This window comes from Sturnira hondurensis, unplaced genomic scaffold (genome assembly GCF_014824575.4).
Source record: "Sturnira hondurensis isolate 20B ecotype Veracruz unplaced genomic scaffold, ASM1482457v3 Scaffold0023357, whole genome shotgun sequence".
Lineage (NCBI taxonomy): Eukaryota > Metazoa > Chordata > Mammalia > Chiroptera > Phyllostomidae > Sturnira > Sturnira hondurensis.
Genome location: NW_028095988.1, coordinates 11,169,422 through 11,189,331, shown reverse-complemented (window position 1 = coordinate 11,189,331; position 19,910 = coordinate 11,169,422). Strand labels below are relative to the sequence as shown.

At 47.6% G+C, this 19,910-nt stretch overlaps 1 protein-coding gene across 2 annotated transcripts; it reads left to right on the top strand.

The window, feature by feature from the left end:
* Positions 1–5,361: 5,361 nt before the first annotated feature.
* On the top strand, positions 5,362–18,953 carry ABHD4 (abhydrolase domain containing 4, N-acyl phospholipase B). Of its 2 annotated transcripts, none has more exons than XM_037037474.1 (7): positions 5,362–5,469; positions 8,692–8,780; positions 11,712–12,084; positions 12,233–12,387; positions 13,741–13,852; positions 16,383–16,569; positions 17,510–18,953. In XM_037037474.1, exons 1-7 carry the CDS (start codon positions 5,447–5,449, stop codon positions 17,597–17,599), a joined length of 1,029 nt encoding a protein of 342 aa, XP_036893369.1. In that variant the 5' UTR covers positions 5,362–5,446; the 3' UTR covers positions 17,600–18,953. The 2 variants fall into 2 exon arrangements, with proteins under 2 accessions (XP_036893369.1, XP_036893370.1); XM_037037475.1 differs by lacking the exon at positions 5,362–5,469 and adding an exon at positions 5,490–5,580.
* The last annotated feature ends 957 nt before the right edge of the window (positions 18,954–19,910 follow it).

Sequence of the window (19,910 nt, the reverse complement as noted above, 5' to 3'; positions counted from 1 at the left end):
ATGAAAAGTAAGGGTTAGTAGAGTTTGTTAGGTGGATTCCTCTGGTGCCTTCTGAACACCTTTGCAAATTTAGAGCCAGATTTTAGGCAAATGGAGGAGAGCAGAGAGCTTTTCTTGTAACCTGCTTCTTCTCAATTGCCTTCAACTAAAAATAATTCTTATGCTAAAGTGGCGTGTTTTGGGGTGGCATGTTCTGCTACCCTTCAATACCTAATATTATAAAACAATGGGAAAATGAAGAAATAAGAGAGTCCCTTTATAAGCAAAGGCCATGATTTTACAGTGTGCCTCTCTATAATAAAAAATGACATTCTTTATCAAAAGAAACTGAAATCCTCCAAAGAAAATGACTCTTCTAAACAATATCTCTTCATGGGAAAGAAGAGTCTCATCTCTTTTCCAATTTTTTTCCCCTTGTATTTTCACTTTCTTCTTCAGACCCCTCCTTTTGCTTGTGTCTACTATTGCACATAACAGCTCCACCTTTTAAACTTTTTTTGGCTTCACTGTAGCCAAAATCCCCTTTCCTTATATGATATTGTAATATTGTAAGAAATATATATATTTGGTCTTGATTCCTGGTTCCTGGCACAGAGTTCCTAAATCTCTTGTAATTTTCCTAAGAGCAATCATTTGTTACAGTATTTGGGTTTTTTCTTCAGTTTTCTTCAGCTGCAGAGCATCAAAGGTGAAAGGAGCATCTTTCATATTTATAATACACCCCTTTCACAAGGAGTTCAGGACAGGCCTGTACCATTTGTACCATTGTCAAGATGTACCATTTAGACATGCGAATTATTTTGAGATGAAGGCAAGCAAGACCCTGAGGGCTCACAAGAAACTTTTACCTCTCCCTTAAAGAAGTTACATTAAGGGCCTTGCCCATCATAAGGGTCACAACCAGAAATAACCTTTTATGACTTATCTATAAGGCAGGGCAAAGTGCTAATTATGGCACATCTATTCTTCTTATCCCCCTGAGAATGAATGACCTTCCTCATCTCTAAAGCCCCAAGGCACTTTGTCTCTTCCTTAACTCAAAATGTCATACATATATACCTCATTTTTTTCTGTCTCTGAACTTCTCATGTATGAGGAATCTCTGGCTCTCTCATGTATATGAGGTTCCCCTATGTACATATATAATTAAATTGGGTTATTTTTCCTCTTGTTAATCTGTCTCATATCTATTTGATTATTAGACCTGCCAGAAGAGGCTAGGAGAGTAGAGAAATATTTCTTCTTCCCCCACACACCCACACTTGGTTTTATGTTAATAAAGTTGACTTTTGGAAAGCCCCTAACAGTGGGGGCTGGTTGCCAGGGGAACCAGCCATCTGATTAGAGGGTTGGAACTTTAAGTCTAATACCCGTCTCCCTACTATCTCCAGATAGGGGAAAGGAGCTGGAGATTGAGTTCAATCACCACCAGTCAATGATTTAATCAATCTTGCCAATATAATGTAGCCTCCATCAAAAAAATAAAAAAGCAAAGAAAAACTAACCAAAGGGTTTATTGTGCTGAAAGGGTTACCCACCCTGAGAAGGCATGGAAGCTCTGTGCCTCTTCCTCCATACCTAGCCCTAGGCATTGCTTCCATAGGGCTGTTCCTGAGTTGTATTCTTTTGTAATAAACCAGTAATCTTTTCTTGGGTTCTGTGAACCATTTTAGGAAATTATGAAACTGAGGAGAGGGTGGTAGGGGCCTCCAATTAGAGTTGATTGTCAGAAACCCAGGTGAGAACCTGGACTTTTGGTTGTGTCTGAAGAAAGGGTAGGGGAGAGTCTTATGGGACTGAGCCTTTAACCTGTGGAGTCTGCATTAACTCAGGGCAGTTAGTGTCAGAACTGAGTTAAGCTGTAAGACACTCAATTGGTATTCAAGAATTGAAAAAATGCTTGGTATAAAAACACCCACACATTTGGTGTCAGACGTGTTGGTTTGAGTACAGAAAAAAATTTTTTTCCTTGCTTTCCAATAGAAAAGGTTAAATACATTATTATTTCCAGAAGGAAAGTTTTTAGAAAAGCCAAATTACAAACAGTACAAAGTTAAATTTCTAAAGTATCAAGTCTCTGATCTAAGTCCTAGTAAAGCAACAAATATCTTCAATAATCCCATATTCTTTTATCCTAATAAAGCTGTTGTTGCAGCTTCTGATGAAGTGGAACAACTTTGCAGGCTCCGTTATAAAATTTCCTTCCCTTCTCGCTCTTGATAGTTCCATAAAGAGAAGCCCTTAGTCTTGCTCTCTCCCTGGCACCTGAGACAGAGTCTACCATATTGTCCTTTCCACAGGCAGAACCCTCTACACATCCGGCTGAAGTCATTGGTGCTTGACAACATTGTCCAATAGAATTTTCTGTGATGATGAAAATGTCACTGTGCTGTCTGACATGGTGGCTACTAGATACTTGGGGCTATTGAGCATTTGAAATGTAGCTAGTGTGACTAAGGAACTTTTCTTTAATTTGTATTGATTTACATTTAAGTAGCTGCATGTAGCTAGTGGCTATCATACTGGACAGGGCAATTTTAGAGCTCTGTGTAATCCAAGGGTTAAACCTTGTTCATAGTTCATTCAAAAGGCAATGACACCAAAGAATGATCCATTCCTGTGAAACCCAAACTATTAAGTTATCAGCTCCACCTACTTCTGGAGAATTTAATGTGACTTAAAGGCACAGGAAAGAGGGTTTGTCAAAATTAGTTTTTATTATATTAATAATCATAAGTTTGATAATCAAAATCATAGTTTTTATCCATATTAATCACACATAAAACCACACATGTTGGAGGTAGAAGGAAGGTGTATTCTTTCATACACATAGTTTATCTCGTCTTAAAGATAAGGAGGAAAAAGTACCTTACCTTTCTCCCCAGAGGTCTGCCAAGAGCAGGCTCTCAGAGTCTCCCCTACTCTATGTTTCTGGGTATTACAGCCCAGTCCCGAGATGGCTCAGCTCTGAGGACATCTTCAGAGATCTATTACCTTTGATTATAAAAGGCATTTTCCACACGTTCAAGTTTCCTGCTTCCAAGCAACCTCTACTATAAAGCTGGTTTGGCACATGGAAACAGAATGCAAAGGCTTCTCTGCACTGCCTCCTGAGATGAGGTCTAGAAAGTTCCAGCCAGGTCATCCTTGCCTCAAAAAGTTCCACATTCTACAGATTTTCAGAAAAGTACATTTATTTGCCCTGTCTCAAAGTGATGTAACCTGAAATTTCCTATGTGCTACAATTTAAGAACATAGCTCTTATAGCCCTTGACAATTAATACAGTGCTTTATAGGTAGTGATTTATATGTCTGCCTCCTGGCTAGAGTTTTCATCCATTTATTTATCCAATAAGTACTAATTGTCTACTCCGTACCACATCCTGTTCTAGGTGCTGGCAGCACAGCAGAGAACAGAACACAGTGCCCCGTGAACCTTACACTCTTAAGTGGAGAAAAACTGATGATAAATGAGTAAACAAATACATGCAATAATTTCAGAGAGTGATAAGGGTTGTGAAGAAAACAATGTGATAGGGCAGACTAGGGGTGTCTTGTAGACCCTGTGGTCGGGAAAGGCCTCAGAAAAGGGAAGGTTTGACCTGAGCTCTGAATGCACAGAGGCCAGCGCTGTGAAGGGGCAAACAGCCTGGGGCGGCAGCAGATAGAAAGCCTATGTTTACCACTAGAGCAGGTTATTTTCTTCCTCTTGATAATGGTGTTCTTGGTGCCTAACATAATTCTTGGCTTTGAATAAGTATGTACATAATAATAACAATAATAAGTAACATTTTAGCATAGATAAATGTACTAAATGTTTATGTGAATTATCTTGGTTAATCCTTACAAGACACAAGACCGAAAAAGAAAATTAAGAGACAGTAAATAACTTACCCAAGGGCATGCAGTGGATAACTGGCAAAACCAAGACTGACCTTAACCCAGGCTTCTGACCCCAGAAACTATTCTTCTAGTAATCAACCAGTGTGTCTCATTGAACTCCAGCATCTGAAATGCTTCCTAAAAATGTAGCTTTTAAGTGTCAAGCCAAACCAACTGAATTAGAATCTTAGAGGGTAGGAAACCTGTGTGTTTAACAAGCCTGACAGATAATCCTTACACACACTGAAGTCTGGGGCCACTGCACTTTGTTGAAGGGATGAATGACTGTGACAGGTCCTCTGCTGTTTGTACTACTTTGCCCCACAGATTGCAAATTCCTAGGCCCCTAAACTCTATAAATGCCCATTCTCTTAAACTTTAAGGCTTGATCATGATAATCAGATCATTTTAACCCTGTGTTACAAGAAAGAAGAAATCTCAACCTCCTGATCCCCTGTGGGACGGCTAAAGAAAAATACCTTGACAAACCCCTCTGGACTAGCATCGTCCCACTCGCCCTCCACTACCCCCAAGTCTAGTTCCACCCTAACCGAGGGATGACCTGAAATCAGGCAGCTCCAGGGACATCAGGCCCTGTTGACCAGTTCAGGTAAGGTCTGGAGCCAGCCTGGAGACTTGACCCTGGCTGTTCTGCGCAGCCAGCCAGAAGTGCACTCGGAATCTCTGAGTTAAGCCAACCACCCCAAACCCCCACGCCCCATTCCAGCTACCTAAAGCAGACCCAGGTTTATAGGTTATAGGTTAATTCTTCAAGTCCCACTCCTGAGGGGCGGAGAGGGGAGGCAGGTATCTTCCAAACTGTGGGAGACATGGGATGGAGCCACATCTTCCTGAGATCTAGGTTGGGAAATCTCCAGAGCAAAGGAATTACATCTTGACATATGTCGCTTAGGTTTAGGGCTGCCAGATACGATACGGGATGCCCAGCTATGTCCCAAATATTACACGGGACATACTCATTCTATAAAAGTATTTGTTGTCTTTCTGAAATTCAGCTTTGACTAGGCGTCCTGTTTCTTATTTACGAAATCTGGCAATCTACTTAGGGTACAGGACCTCGAGCTCTTTGTAGGCATTTAACCAGCGATGTGGTCTCCACAGACATCATAAGCATCTGTTTAGAAAGAACAGAAGGGGATGCCGCTATACAATAATAGGGAAGCCCCAAAAGTGTGTAAGAGCCTGCAGGGGGTGGTTCTGTCACTTTTATAATTATGGGAGAACGGGGGTGGGGATTGCGTAGCTTCCGTGAAGGACTCAGTTGTCTCAGGGCTCCTCGTCCCCCTCACCGTCTCCCGAACGTGTGACCAGAATCACTGTCCTGTCTGCCAGACCGCAGGACCACTCCGGCCACACACACGGGTCCCCACCCCGCCCACCCTCGAGGCTATTGGCCGAGTGCGCCTTCGACTGCCCCGCCTCCGCGGCCCAGCGCGCTGGCCACGCCCCACCTTGTTATCCAACCCTTTTCTGGGTCAGCTGGTGCTGGCGTCAGGCGGAGGGATGGGCTGGCTCGGTTCGACCCCGGCAGGGCTTGTTTACTATGGCTGATGATCTGGAGCAGCAGTGAGTGAATCCTGTCTCTTTCTCTCTCTCTGTCTTTCTCTGGGCCGTGATCCTGGGACTGTCTGTGGCCGAGGAACACTTTTAGACACCTTCCTGCCTTTCCTGTTTCAGGTCGGCCTCAGGGGAGGGCTGGGGGCTGTGTGCTTGCTTTGCTTTTGCCCAGGAGGGGCGGTGGCAGAGCAGGGGCAACAGTGGAAGATAAGTTTGCCTGCGGCTTAGTAATTTGAACTTTCCACGTTAGTCTTCGCGATCGCTTCTGGTTCCGCTCTACCCGCCTTGCTCCAGCATGAGATTCAGTGGGAATGTCTAAGAGCCCCGAAGGACACTCGCGGGACGGGGTTGCAGGGGTAGCGGCCAGGTCTGCTCGACCGGATTCGCCCGGAGTCCAAGTCGGGGGTGGGAAGAGCCTCTTTTCCCTGGGTATGGAGAGGACACGGAAAGAGGAAAGAGGCCTCCAAAGCACTGGAATTCGTCTGATTGGAATAATGAAGGGGCTTGTAAGCTTTCTTTAGCTCTCACCCACCGAGACACTTTGCAGCGTTCGAACCTAGTTGATAATATTTTTTAATCTTCATGACAATATATTTTATCATATGGCCTCAAAATTAGAGCTTTGGGGAACTTGTTACCACTGTCTCAAGGGAATCATGTTTAGGGTGCCACCTGTAGATGGTGTGAGTAGCCCTTTGCAGTCTGGTAGGAGCCAGGAAAAGTTGCTTCCAGAAGAATGACTCAGCTCCCAGCCTAGCCTTGGTTTCACCAGAATGGGGAATTTCGTGGGTCCCATGTTCCCCCTTTTCAGAGCAGCAGAACTGGCAGTTTGCAAAACGAATTAACTTTATGACAATAATAGCTTCCCGTGCCTGAAAAGACTCAGCAGGAGAATGTTACTTTCTACGATGACTTTTCCAAGACAAAATGTACAATAGCTACAGTGACTTAGAGAAACAATACTGGTTGAGATGCAGGTAAACTATCTGCATCTTTTTTACAAATCCAGAGCCCATAGAATTTAGGAGACTTGCCCAAGATTACAGAGGTCTAGAACAGGCTTCTGACCCAGCACAGTACCCTCATTTGGAGGGATGAGACCATGCTGGCCAGGCTAAGTTCATGACTAAGTGGCTTCTCTGTTCTTTGCTTGAATCCTCCTATCCCCATCCAATTGTACTGGGCAGTTAACATTGTGCCTGGCACTATTTCCAGTGCTGTACCTGTAACATTTTTGGTGAAGAAGAGAAGCAAAGTTAGGCTCCCTCAATATCTGCTGAGCAACCCATAGTGCTATTCCATGGAACAGTATTTCTCCTGAGTGCTATAATGTGGGATCCAGATGCCTTGGTCTGACTTGTAACAGTCTCTTACAATGTGAAGAGAAAGTATATCTCTTAAAACTGGCAAAATTCTGTGGTCTTGGTGTGCATGCTTCAAGCTTACAAAAAATTTCAGTAGAGAATTGAAGAGGGTATGAGTCTCCATAGGATTTCATTGATGAGACTGACAACTGTCATCTAGATTGTCACCTAATAATGTCACTGATGTACCACTCTCAGCTGCAACCTCAGTATTTCTTTCAAACTTCAAACAATCATCAAGAACTGCTACAAGCAAAAGATTTATTAGGAATTTATCTTGTGCTAGACATGATTCTGTGTGTTTTAGGTGCATTGACTCATTTCATCCTTATAACAACCCCATGAGGTCGATATGATTATTACCTTCCTTTTAAAGGTGAGGAAACTTTGACACAGAAAGGCCAAAGTCACATTGCTGGTAAGTGGCAGTAGAACTCTGGCCTTCTGACTTTAGATCACACCTTTCAGAATACAGAGACCAGTGTGAAAATTATGTTCTCTACTGTGAGTATTCATGTATGGCCTTGAAAAGCCAAAACTGGAACTTATAGAGAGGTGGTACAGAAAAACCTGGATTTGCAGTCTGGGTTTTCTAGTTCTGCTTTTTCTAACTAGGTGTATGATCTGTTTGGGCATCAGTTTGGTCACCTATAAAATAAAAAGGCTGTGCTAGATGATTTCTAAGGAACCATCCTAATCTAAAGCTCAGTGCTTCAAATGATCTACCAGGATGCCCAGTGTGTGCTAAGGAGGTCAGGGGTCGGGAGAGGGCAGTGGCTCCTCTCACTCTTCCACAGAATACCCCCATGTGACTGCACCGATGTCCACGGGCCTTCACCGTAGCTGGTGGTGTCCACCCTATAATCCTCTTCACCCGGGCAGTTCAAGAAAAGGGAAATACATGGGGTGGAAAAGGAATAATAAAAACACATTCATTGAGTACTTAATTTATCCCAGGCACCTTACAAGTTCCCTTATACATCTAAACACTCAAAGGTTGTTTATCAAGCCAAAGCCATTCTGTTTGTAAATGGCAATACTGTAACCCAGATACAGGCCTGTTTATTATTATTATTATTATTATTATTATTGCAAAACTGGTGCTTTCAACTTCTACTCTGCGATGACTTCAAGTCCTATGGATATGAAGGAGAAAGCAAAATAGATTTGTCTTCCCTGTTGTATTGCCTGCCATAGGACGTGAGGAATATGTGAGGTTCCTACTCATTTTATAATCTGTAAAACAAGGCCAAAAACAACTTGTGTCCAGTCAGGGATGCCCAGCAGGACTTGAACCAGGTCTCCCACCTCCTGCTCACTGCCTATCCCATCTCGTTGCTTGAGGATTGCCTGAGAGCCCAACGGGGCACTGGCAGTGCTCTGTACTTCCAGGGGTGTGGAAGAAGTCACATACAAACTGCAGTGCCTTGCCAGGAGGGCAGGTGACATAGGAATTTGTCCCACTCTAAAGAACATTCAGTCCTGGGGATAGCAAAAGATCATTGAAACAGTTAAAAGTTGGCCATCGCCCCTATAATCTCCTGGAACATTATGAAAACCAGAGACAAAGAAGATTGTACAACTCAAATGAGATAAATGTGAAAGCTCTTTGTAAACTGTAGTATGTTGTGCACATGGTATTCTAAGTGTCTTTGAAACAAAGTGCATGTTGTTACTGGCCATTTACCAGAGAAGATACAGTCTATCAGGCAGTGAGGGAGTTGCCAACTGCCACAGTGGGAGGTCTCCTGAGCCTGGGAAACATCCTGAACCCTGATAACTCTTTTGCAACTGTCAGCAAGGCTGAGGGCATCAGTGTTTCCTTTCCAATGTTGCCAATGAACATCTCTGTGTCTCCTTGTCCCAGGCCTCAAGGCTGGCTGAGTAGCTGGCTGCCAGCTTGGCGCCCGACTTCAATGTCTCAGCTGAAGAATGTGGAAGCCAGGATCCTCCAGTGTAAGTAGAAGGGATAGCTTGTGCCACCTTCCTTAGGGGCCTAAGGAGGATACAAGATCTTCTCAGAGCCTGGCACACGGAGCCCACTGACTCCTGATTAACAATGCTTGGTTGTGGGAGGAAGAGTTGTGAGTGATCCAGGGGAAGCAATTGGTACAGAGGACACCATATTCTTTTTTTTTTTCTTAATATATTTTATTGATTATACCATTACAGTTGTTCTATTCCCCCCCCCTTCATTCCCCTCCACCCTGCACAAGCCCTCCCCCACCATCCCCTCCTTTAGTTTATGACCACGTGTCTCAAGTTCTTTAGATTCTATATTTCCCATACTATTCTCGCCCTCCCCCCTATCTATTTTCTACCTACCATCTATGCTACTTATTTTCTGTACCTTCTCCTCCTCCCACTCCCCTGTTGCTAACCCTACATGTGTTCTTCATTTCTATGGTTCCACTCCTGATCTAGTTTTGGGGTTTACTTTTGTTTTAGGTATGGTTGTTAATAACTGTGAGTCTGCTGTCCTTTCACTGTTCATATTTTTCATCTTCTTTTTCTTAGATAAGTCCCTTTAACATTTCATATAAGAAGGGCTTGGTGATGATGAACTCCTTGAATTTGATCTTATCTGAGAAGCACTTTACCTGTCCTTCCATTCTAAATGAAAGCTTTGCTGGATAGAGTAATCTTGGTTGTAGGTCTTTAGATTTCATGACTTGGAATACTTTTTTCCAGCCCCTTCTTGCCTGTAAGGTCTCTTTTGAGAAATCAGCTGACAGTCTGATGGGCACTCCTTTGTAGGTGACTGTCCCCTTATCTCTTGCTGCTCCTAGGATTCTCTCCTTCATTTTGGTCTTGGCTAATGTAATTATGATGTGCCTTGGTGTGTTCCTTCTTGGGTCCAACTTCTTTGGGACTCTCTGAGCTTCCTGGATTTCCTGGAAGTCTATTTCCTTTGCCAGACTGGAGAAGTTCTCCTTTATTATTTGTTCAAATAAGTTTTCCACTAGTGGCTGTTTCTTTTCTCCTTCTGGTACCCCTATAATTCAGATGTTGGAACGTTTAAAGATATCCTGGAGGGTCCTAGGCCTCTCCTCATTTTTTAAAATTCTTGTTTCTTCATATTTTTCTGTTTGATCATTTTTTTCTTCCTTCTGGTCCACCCCCTTGATTTGAGTCCCAGTTTCCTTTCCATCACTATTGGTTTCCTGTGCATTTCCTTTCATTTCCATCAGTTTAGAACATATGAAATGTTCCTCTAATTTGTGACTATAATCAACCAGTTCTGTGAGCATCCTGATCACCAGTGTTTTGAACTATGCATCTGATAGGTTGGCTATTTCTTGGTTGCTTAGAGTTATCGGCTCTGGGGCTTTGAGTTCTTCTTGAGCCACGTTTTCAACTGTTCGTGCCTGTTATGTATGAGGAGTGGAGCCCTAGGTGTTCACCAGGATGGGGCAACTCTGTCACTGGGCTGTGACGCTGTATGTGGGGGCGGGGTCAAAGGAAAGCAATGGCAGTCCCCTCTGCCACCTCCTGCGTCCGGGGCTGCGTGGTCCGTCCCACTGTGCGAGAATGTGTGACCGAGGTCAGCCTGCCCCGCACCCTCACTGGGTCTGCACTGCTACCCCAGCTGCCTGCGCACCTGGGTCAGGGGATCTTTCCTACCTGACCCTGCTCCACTGCTGGCTCTGCCCCTCTTACCAATCCTGGTTGAACAGTTCATTGTTGTTGGACTTCCATATAGTTCAATTTTCTGTTCTTTGGCTGCGTCTTTGTTTACTAAACCTTTGTTGTATTCAAACTTGGTTGTGGGAGAAGGCACAGTGTTTCCACCTACGCCTCCATCTTGGCGGAAGTCTGCAGGACACCATATTCTATGATAATCGTTCTTCAGCATCTCCCTCCCTGTCCGTCACGCTAGCTCCTGCCACATCTCACAACCTCACCTCCAACCCTATGCCTACCATTAGCTCACGATGCACACAAATACACACATTCTCTCCTCCCCTTCTTCCTTTTCCTCCTTTTCCTCTCTCCTTCCTCTCTCTTGTCTGCTATTCCAAACATACACGCACTTCATAGATTTACAAACTTCCTACCCAAGGACTAGCAAGCAGTCCTATATTCTCTAATGTTACTGTTGCCCCTCCACTTCTCTTCTGTGAGGCAGGAGTTTGGGGTTCCCACAGGCCAGCTGTCATGGGCAGTGTTATATTGGGGCAGGCATCCCAGGACTCCCTCCTCCCCAGCCACTGGCTCAAACAAGGTCCTTGGGCCACATCTCCCCATCCTTCCCATATGATCTTACCTGCCCTGTACTACTGCCCCAGCCATGGCTACCCTTTCCCTTATGGGCCTGAGTAAGTGCAACTGAAGAACAGCCATAGCTTTCAAGCTCTTGCCCAGGACCCAGGTGACTTCCCCCAGGCAGCTGTCAGGAATGGTGCCGGCAGAGCAAGCACTGCCCACCTTGGTCTGTCTCTGAGAGGAATAAGCCCACGGCTCAGATCACACCCATCACCCCCTCCACCTGGCTCAGCACCAGTTAGAAGCTGCCCTCCCAGTTACCCTCAGTGAGGACACTTCTGTCCATCTGCCAAGCTCCAAGCACACACAGGTCCTAGAGCAGTGGATGCAGGAACTCTGTGAGGTCAGTGGGGTCACCACAACCCTGGGCCCAAAGGGAGCCAGGCAGACAGCCTCGAGGAGTAAGACGGCCACTCATTACCTACAGACTAGATGGTCTACAATTTGTACTTGGAGTTGAACTCTTAGGGTATGTGGTGAGAGAGTATGAAAAGAAGGAGTGAAGGGAGGTCAGGAAGGGTTTGGGAATGAAGGGACAAGGCCGAAGAGGAGTAGTCCAGCAAAATGATGGTGCTTCTAGAAAACAGACTCATTGCTCTGCCGTGAATCCCCTCTCCCCAGGTCTCCAGAACAAGTTCCTGGCCCGGTACGTGTCTCTCCCAAACCAGAACAAGATATGGACGGTGACCGTGAGCCCCGAGCTCAGGGACCGCACCCCCTTGGTGATGGTGCATGGCTTCGGGGGCGGCGTGGGCCTCTGGATCCTCAACATGGATTCCCTGAGTGCCCGCCGCACAGTGCACACCTTCGATCTGCTTGGCTTCGGGCGAAGCTCCAGGCCAGCATTCCCGAGGGACCCAGAAGGGGCCGAGAATGAGTTTGTGACCTCGATAGAGACGTGGCGGGAGACCATGGGGATCCCCACTATGATCCTCCTGGGGCACAGTTTGGGAGGATTCCTGGCCACTTCTTACTCTATCAAGTACCCTGAAAGGTAAGGAGGAGCCACTCTCTGTCGTGACCTAACTCCTTGCCCTGCTGGGAACCTTCCAGTATTAGTTTCTGGTAGTTTTCTTCTTCCTGGGTGATTTAAGGGCTGTGGTACTCCAAGCAAACACAACTTCTCCTTTGTCCTCCCATAGAGTTAAACACCTCATTCTGGTGGACCCATGGGGCTTTCCCCTCCGACCGACTGACCCCAGTGAGATCCGTGCACCCCCAGCCTGGGTCAAGGCTGTGGCCTCTGTCCTAGGGCGTTCCAACCCACTGGCCGTTCTTCGAGTAGCTGGGCCCTGGGGTGAGTAGCCTGAAGATAAACTGTCTCCTCAAACCAAGGCCATCCCATTCTAGAAGCCCCGCTACTTCTGGGCTCCCATCACCCCTGCTTATTCTTGGAAAGTGGGAGTGGGCCTGGCATTGTTGTTTAAAGCTATTGATCTGGATCAGATCTCTTTGTCTGAAGTTTCAGAAGTTTCTTTTTTCCTTCATCTGCATGGAAAAAGGTGGTCTATGTAAGGGGCCGATGGAGCAGAACTACTACCCTGTGCCTCCCACCTCGCCCAAGGAGAGAGAACAGGGCGTGAGGTGGCTCTTCCTCTGCTGAATTCTTACGCTGCGAGTGTGCGTCTATGGCAACCTGTGTGGTAACCACCACTGGCTGCCTTCTCTGCAGCTCACCCAGCACCTGCAGCAGGGCGACATCCGAGCCAGAGCCTGCAGCACAACCCACAGTGTTGGCCCCTTGAAACGTGCCCTGCTCCAGTCAGACACCCTTTAGTGCCTGTCAGACATCCTGTGGCTGAAGGGAGGGAAGGACTTCGGGGGGAGCCAGCCCGAGTTAGTGAAATCAGCAGGTTCCAAGCTTCTGACCTCAGACTGCTAGCACCCTGACTTTCTGCCAAGCCTCTTATTCTGATGAAGTGAAAGGCAGAGGGCCTTTTTAGAAAAGGTTGGTTGACCCTCTGTCTTCCACTAATGGCTTATGTATACATAGTAATGTCCAATAGCCCGTTATTGTGAGTTAATTGCTAATGGCTAAGAAGAGGAGTCTCTCTAGGCCCTTCGTGAACAACAGAATGACTGAATAAAAAGGAAAACGAGTACTTGAGAAGAAGGTAGGAGTTTAGGAGAAGCCCAGCTCTCCCCACTTTTGGACTCGCACCTGGCCAGGTTCCTGCACAGGCAGCAGCGCTGCTCTGGCTGTGACAGCTGGCTGGCCTCTGTGGCGGAGGGCCAGGGCCCAGGGCATCCTGGGTGCGCCTCCCTCTGACCTTGTCCTTCTCACGTGCAGAGAGACCAGGAGGGACAAAAGTCAGAAGTTGACCAGGAGGCCCAATTTTTCTAGTCTGTGTTGGGTGCCCTGCTGCCTGTTCATGAACTATGTAAAGAAGGTGAAGAGAACAGATTGCTCTAAAACTGTGCCCTGAGTCTGAGATGCCAGAGTTAAGTTTGCTTCTCGCTCATATTATGTTACAGGCCTGAACATGATCAGGCTCTTGGGAGGTGTTCTAGTTTCATTCACTGGGTGAAAAAGCCATAAGGTCTTAGGAGTAGGAGAAATAATGTTTGGTGAAAGTTGTTAAAACACGTGCAGGCAGGAGTCTTTCCCCCACCACCCAAACTGGCCACTCCACGTTCTCTCCCCACCCAGGGCCTGGCCTGGTGCAGCGATTCCGACCAGACTTCAAGCGCAAGTTTGCAGACTTCTTTGAAGATGATACTATATCAGAGTATATCTATCACTGCAACGCGCAGAATCCAAGGTGAGGGCAGCTCCCACCTCCTGGTAGATGGGTTTGGAGATAAAATTCCAACAGCTGAGCAGCTGCAGAACTGTCCAGGATCATTCTGTGCTGTACTTCCTCTCCCACAAAGCTTTCCTTCAGCTAGGGAAACAGAGGCCTTAGCAGACGTGAGCATCCCCACGGGCTGGCACAAAGGGATGGAGAACACAACAGATTAGTTAAGGCTGACACCATCTCTAGAGGTGACCCTTACTCTTCTGTGGAGACAGTCCGTTTTTCTGACAGGCAAGAGTCTGGAAAACATTTGAAAAAATCTTTTTTTTCTTTTTTTAAGTGAAAAAATGGTACAAATGTGGTATTTTTATAAGGGCAAAAATGAAAGAAAGAAGTCTTTTCCTGCCCAAGACCTGTGATCCCCAGATTTCCTCGTGTTTCCAGTCTGAGATACCACGTGACAGCGTCAGAGACCTCCTCGCCTACCTTCCTCTGCACACACGTGACTACATCTGTAGAGTGCATGCCTACAAATAGAATTGCTGGTTGAGAAAGCGTGCATTTTAAATTTTAACCATGTGCAGTATTGTTGGGACAGGAATTCTTTCCAAATCTTTTGGAGATTTCCAGGTGTCCCCAGAATCGTGAGAGCTTCATATCTGGGACCGCTCACACAGCAGGCCCCACAAGCCTGTTCGTCTGCATTCTTGGCGCCTGACAGGCAGGGCACAGGCAGGGAGGTAATCTTCCCCTCAGGCTGTGCTGTGTGAGAGGTTGATAACTGGAGGCTGCTTTGGTGGCACCTCCTGTGTGGTGGCCTCGCCCTGAGCTGCTGGCAGGCATCTGGGGAGCCAAGGTCACGGGGGCCGCAGCACTGCCCCACTTCATTCCATGCCTGCCCGGGGCACCGTTAGGAGCCAAAGCTGTGAAGAAAGAGGGGATTTTCATTCCAGCAGTACTGTCTGAGCATTAGCTTCAAACCCAGACAGCCCTCAGGAAGCGTGGGAACGGCCCATCCAACATTCCGCATGAGCTCAGCTAAATGAAGGGTCCCGTGTAGGCAGCAGTGCAGAAACTCAGCTCAGCAGTCAAATCAGGTAGCCCTCCGCTCTCTGCGCTCTGCCCCTCTTTCAGTCCCCACTGGGCCTAGTGCCAGTCTCACACCCGCTTGAGGCCCCTGATGCACAACCCTAGCCCTTTCCTCAGAGTGTTCCCCAGCCTCAGACCTAGTTCTGGGCGGTGAATAGCCTCCCAATTTAAGCCACAGAATATATAATAATGGGACTCATTTGTGTCTGAAGGAAGCAGAGATGACATCATTCATAACTAGTCCCCTCCTGCAAATACCATCACTCAGTTTTATAACCCCCTGAGGGTTTCTGAGTTGTAACCCTGACAAGCTAACTCTTATCATTCCCTTGGAAAACATAAAATTTGGCCAAGGAAAAATCTGGGGGCGTGGAGGGTGCAGGGGCATACCTACTCTATATCACCTAAACTTAGGGGCTTTGTACATATTTTTATTTTCCGCACAATGATCTAATAAAAGAGGTGTAATTCCTCTCCAATCTGTAGGTGAGAAAGTTAAGGTGTGTTCTGGTTACACCACTTGCTAAGAGAGTATATCCAGGACTTGAACTCATGTCTCCCTGACTTCAGAGTCTGTGATTTTTCCACTATGCTGCAATGTCTTAAGGAAGAACTGATTCTGGTGGCTTGTGCAGAACTCAGGTTCCCCTTAATCCCAGGGGTGCAAAGGAGACTGGCTGATCCCCATAGAAGGCTGTCTCCTGAATCTCCTCTGCTCCCCCAAAAGCTACAGACCAGCCCAGAAAGCCACTTCTGTACCAGCCTTGCAGACCCCTCACAATACACCCTCTATTAGCTCTACCTAAGGAAGTGACCAGGGAGCAAAGTAGATTCCATCAGTAGTCATTGCTTCTCACACAGCACAAACTGCTGCTCCCGCAGGTCTTCTAAGATGGATGTTTTATTCCAGAGTCTCCTCAGGAAACTCTTTGTACTGCCATAGTATTCACTCCTCAGGCTCCACCTTCAGTGAACTCACTCTCCCTCCGCCCGCAACAGGCTAACCCTCTAGTCTGTGGCCTTACAGCACACCGTCACCCTTCCATACTTCTTGGGAAGTGTAAAGTTAATTAATCATTCCATTCATTATTTAATGCCTAACTTGTGAGCTGAAATGTGAACCGGATTGGCAGGTACTGATCCGCCTTGTTCATGTCCCCTTGCTCAGCTCAGGGTGTGACATGTAAATATTTGTTGAAGAAATATTAACCCATTACCTTCTTGGACAACACTCAGTGCCTTGGGGGTTTTCACAAGTGTGTCCATCTAACTCAGGTTGTGTTAGGAGGCCTCTAGAGATTCAGTCCCATCTCCTAATCTTACCAATATTTAATGAGTCTCAAACCCAGAGTTTGAGAAGAATACCAATATGTTGAAGATACTGCCCTAGCCTCTGAAGAGACCAAGTTGACATTTTATACTGTACAGTTTATTCTACTAATTCCCTACCCCATTTTCTTCTTAGTGGTGAGACGGCCTTCAAAGCTATGATGGAGTCCTTTGGCTGGGCCCGGCGCCCCATGTTGGAACGAATTCACTTGATTCGAAAAGATGTGCCCATCACCATGATCTATGGGGCCAACACCTGGATAGACACGAGCACGGGAAAAAAGGTGAAACTGCAGCGTCCAGATTCCTATGTCCGAGACATGGTACGTTGGCCACCCAAGGAGCAGCGTTGAGGTAGAAAAGCTGTGCGTTGAATGCCAGCACCTGTTGGTTGACTCTCAGCGCGGATGTGCACTCTGGGTAGAGAAGGGTGACGGGAGAGTCAGCGGGGAAAAGAGGGATGAACAGGCTGAGATGGGGCAGCAGACTTGCAAAGGTTGGTTCTGTGTCATTTCAGACGAGATCGGGCGCAGTCAGGGTGGTATGGCCGTCGACAAAGAGAGACTGTCTCTCAGCTGCCTCCCACACACCGCCAACTGGGAACCTAGCTTGAAACTCAGGCACGGGCCCTGACTGGGAATTGAACCAGCACCTTTGGGTTTGAAAGCTGGCACTCAGTCCACTGAGCCACACCAGCCAGGACTCTGTGTCATTTCATAACCAGGGGCCTCTCACCCGTGTAGCCCAGTTCAGCCAAAAAGCATGTTCTTGTCCAGTAGCCGGGCACAGACATCATGGCGCCACTCCAGCCCCCTGTAATTCCCGCTCAAAACCAGAACTGTGAACAGCAGAGAGAATAGTAGAGACTGACATGAAGCCTTCCCACCACACCCCTGCCTTCCCCTTTTTTCTACCCACCTCAGTGTTTATTTGCTAATGAGTGTGCTTAATCAGACTGGCTTCCCAGTGGTCTCTGGTTTATGGGCCTGTGGATAACATGAGCAGATCAGTGGTGGGGCTAGCATGGAAGGCAAGATACAGTGAATGGCCACAGGAGGAGAATGGGATATTGAGAGTCATTGGCTCCCACAGGAAAGGAGAAAGTCTTTCTCCCCAAGACCCAGGGAGAAAAGTGGACCATTGTTTCTTATAAGTGCTCATGGGTGATAGGCAAGCAGATCTAAAGGAAAAGAAAAGGTCTGACAGCTTTCCGGTGCCTGGGGCGAAGGTCTGTCCCATCCCCATGGGTTCCTTTCCCCACAGGAGATCGAGGGCGCCTCGCACCACGTCTACGCAGACCAGCCACACATCTTCAATGCTGTGGTGGAAGAGATCTGCGACTCAGTGGATTGAGCTGCTCTCACCAGAGGAAGTGGAGAAAGCCAGAGAGTCGCTCTCACCTCCCTGTCCGCTTACTCATCCCCGTCCTTTCCTCACCAACTAACATGTGCCAGCCGGGTAGAGTCTTGGGCCATTCCCAAGGCAGGAACACAGTGAAGAGCACTCCTGACTCCAGGTGAAGGGCTGGAGGCAGAAGCCACAAAGAGGCCTTGAGCTCCCCACCCCAGGGAAGAACATGAAGGGTCACTTAGTGCCACCCCGTTTTCTCCATGCCAAGTGTCACACAGGTAGGGGTTATGAAGGGCCCCCACCGAGGGCAGAGCGGCCTCTCTTCCCCTGGGCAAAGCAGAGGCTCCCATGGCCCTTCCCAGCTCTGGAATGTTTCTGGGGGCAGGTTCCACATGAGAGCATCTTCCTCCTCCATCACCTTTTGGCCCCCATCCCATGCCAGCATCCAGAGTCTGACTGGGACCAGTTCCCACCCAGCTACGAAGGACAGGTCCTGGAGCTCCCTTGTTCTTCAGAGTCCCTCCTGTGACCTGACAGGTCACAGCCAAAGCCCTCATTAACAGATGAGGAGCTGGCTGGGGCAGGACGTGGCTGGCACTCTGTTCCAGGAAAGCTGGGCTCCAGGCCGGAACCCAGGTCTGCTACGCCCTGTGCTCATTGCAGACTCCATTCACGAAGGTTGGGGGCAGGCACCACTGCCGTGGGGTAACTTGCCAAGGGCGTGCCCATCCCTGCCCCATGTTCAAGTTCCACTGCACGGAGGGTGCTGCTGTCCTGCCCTGTGTCTCAGCCCCGGCTGCCTAAGCCAGAAACACTCAAGTGCTTCCTTTCCTGCCGCCTCTTCCAATGGGGAGGCTTCTGTGCCTCCCTCTGTGCCTTGGGCCCTAAAGCCCCACCTGTAGTACAGAGCAAAGGTGGCCACTGGTGGAGAGAGAAAGGAAGGCCTTTCAACATAGGGCCCTGTCTGGATTCTCGTACTCGGGCAAGATTTTCCTTCCCATCCCCAGAGCTGAGGCCACCTGAAGCCCCTGCCCATGGTCCAGTGGAGAGCCTCATGCCAGCAGTTTCCTATCCTCATCAGCCACAGATGGTTCTCACTGCCTGGCCCTCCATCCCTGCCATCTGTCCCCCATGGTCTCCAGTTCATTTTACTCAACCTACCTATCACCCTCTCCCAGGGGCTGGTTCTGGGCAGTAGGCTGGGCCTGGCCCCAGAACCAGAGCAGCTCCTGCCTCCTCCTTCATTTTTGTAAAGCCAACCCTTCACCAAAATAGTATTAACTCACCGTGCTTTGTACTGCTGGTCCAGCTGCCTCAGGCTCCTTTTCTACATTAATAAAGAAATGAATAAAAACTGCTGGTGGTGATGATGTTTAATATTGCTCCATCAGGAGTGCTGGGGGTGGCGCAGCATTCACAACAGCCCATGTGATGCAGAGTCGGGGAAGGGGGCCCTGAGGGGTACCCGCTTACACACCTCTCCCTCCTATTCAACACAGCATTCACCCTCTAGACCAGCTTGGCAGGGGTACTCTCAGCCAGCCTCCTCAGAGGGTGATAGGTGGAGAGTGGATGGACCAAAGCCCGACTCAGGAAAATTAGAACTGGGTATTCCCTGCTGCCCAGTAAATAGCCATGTTCTGAAGTTCACTCCACAGGAGCCTACACCTGGACTGTGCCCTACATACATCCTGCTTTCTGAACTTCCCTTGTGCAGGTAAGCTGGTCTCTGACCACCTTCCCCCAGCTGGACTTTGGCCCTCCCATACACATGTGGTTCCTTGTTTCATGTCTGCCTTTCTTCCCTAGACCATAAGCTACTTAGTCATAGGGGCATGTTTGGCACCTAGTTCCTGTTTAGTAAATGTTTGTTCTCACTAAGCCAAGATAAGTGAGATATGCCAAGTGTTCAAGTTATTGCCAAGGGTGCCCGCTGTCTGCTGGCTGACAGCAGCTAGGCCCAGAACTCCATAGCTCCAAGCAGCACATAACCCTACAGACATCACAATGACTGAAAGATCGAATGTGCGAATGAAACTCTGGATACAACTGTAAGCTCTGACCCACCCCGAGACTCTTCTCTGGGACTGCAGGTTGCCTGAATGCCAACGCAGCCACCTGGAGGAGAGAGCAGGTACAGGGTGGGGCAAAAGCGGGTTTACAGTAGTGAGTGCGTGGAACAGTTTATTCCTGTATTGTTATTTGTTAATTATTGTGTTATTTTCCATCCGAACAACTATAAGCCTACTCTTGCCCCACTCTGTATTTAGAGCTTACTGCATGCCAAGCACTACGGCTACTATAGTGAAGAAAA

Coding starts and splice junctions, on each gene's coding strand:
- ABHD4 (XM_037037474.1), top strand. CDS start 5,447: ATGGCTGATGATCTGGAGCAGCA. Junction 8,781..11,711: donor GGAAGCCAGGATCCTCCAGT/GTAAGTAGAAGG, acceptor CCCTCTCCCCAG/GTCTCCAGAACAAGTTCCTG. Junction 16,570..17,509: donor ATTCCTATGTCCGAGACATG/GTACGTTGGCCA, acceptor CTTTCCCCACAG/GAGATCGAGGGCGCCTCGCA.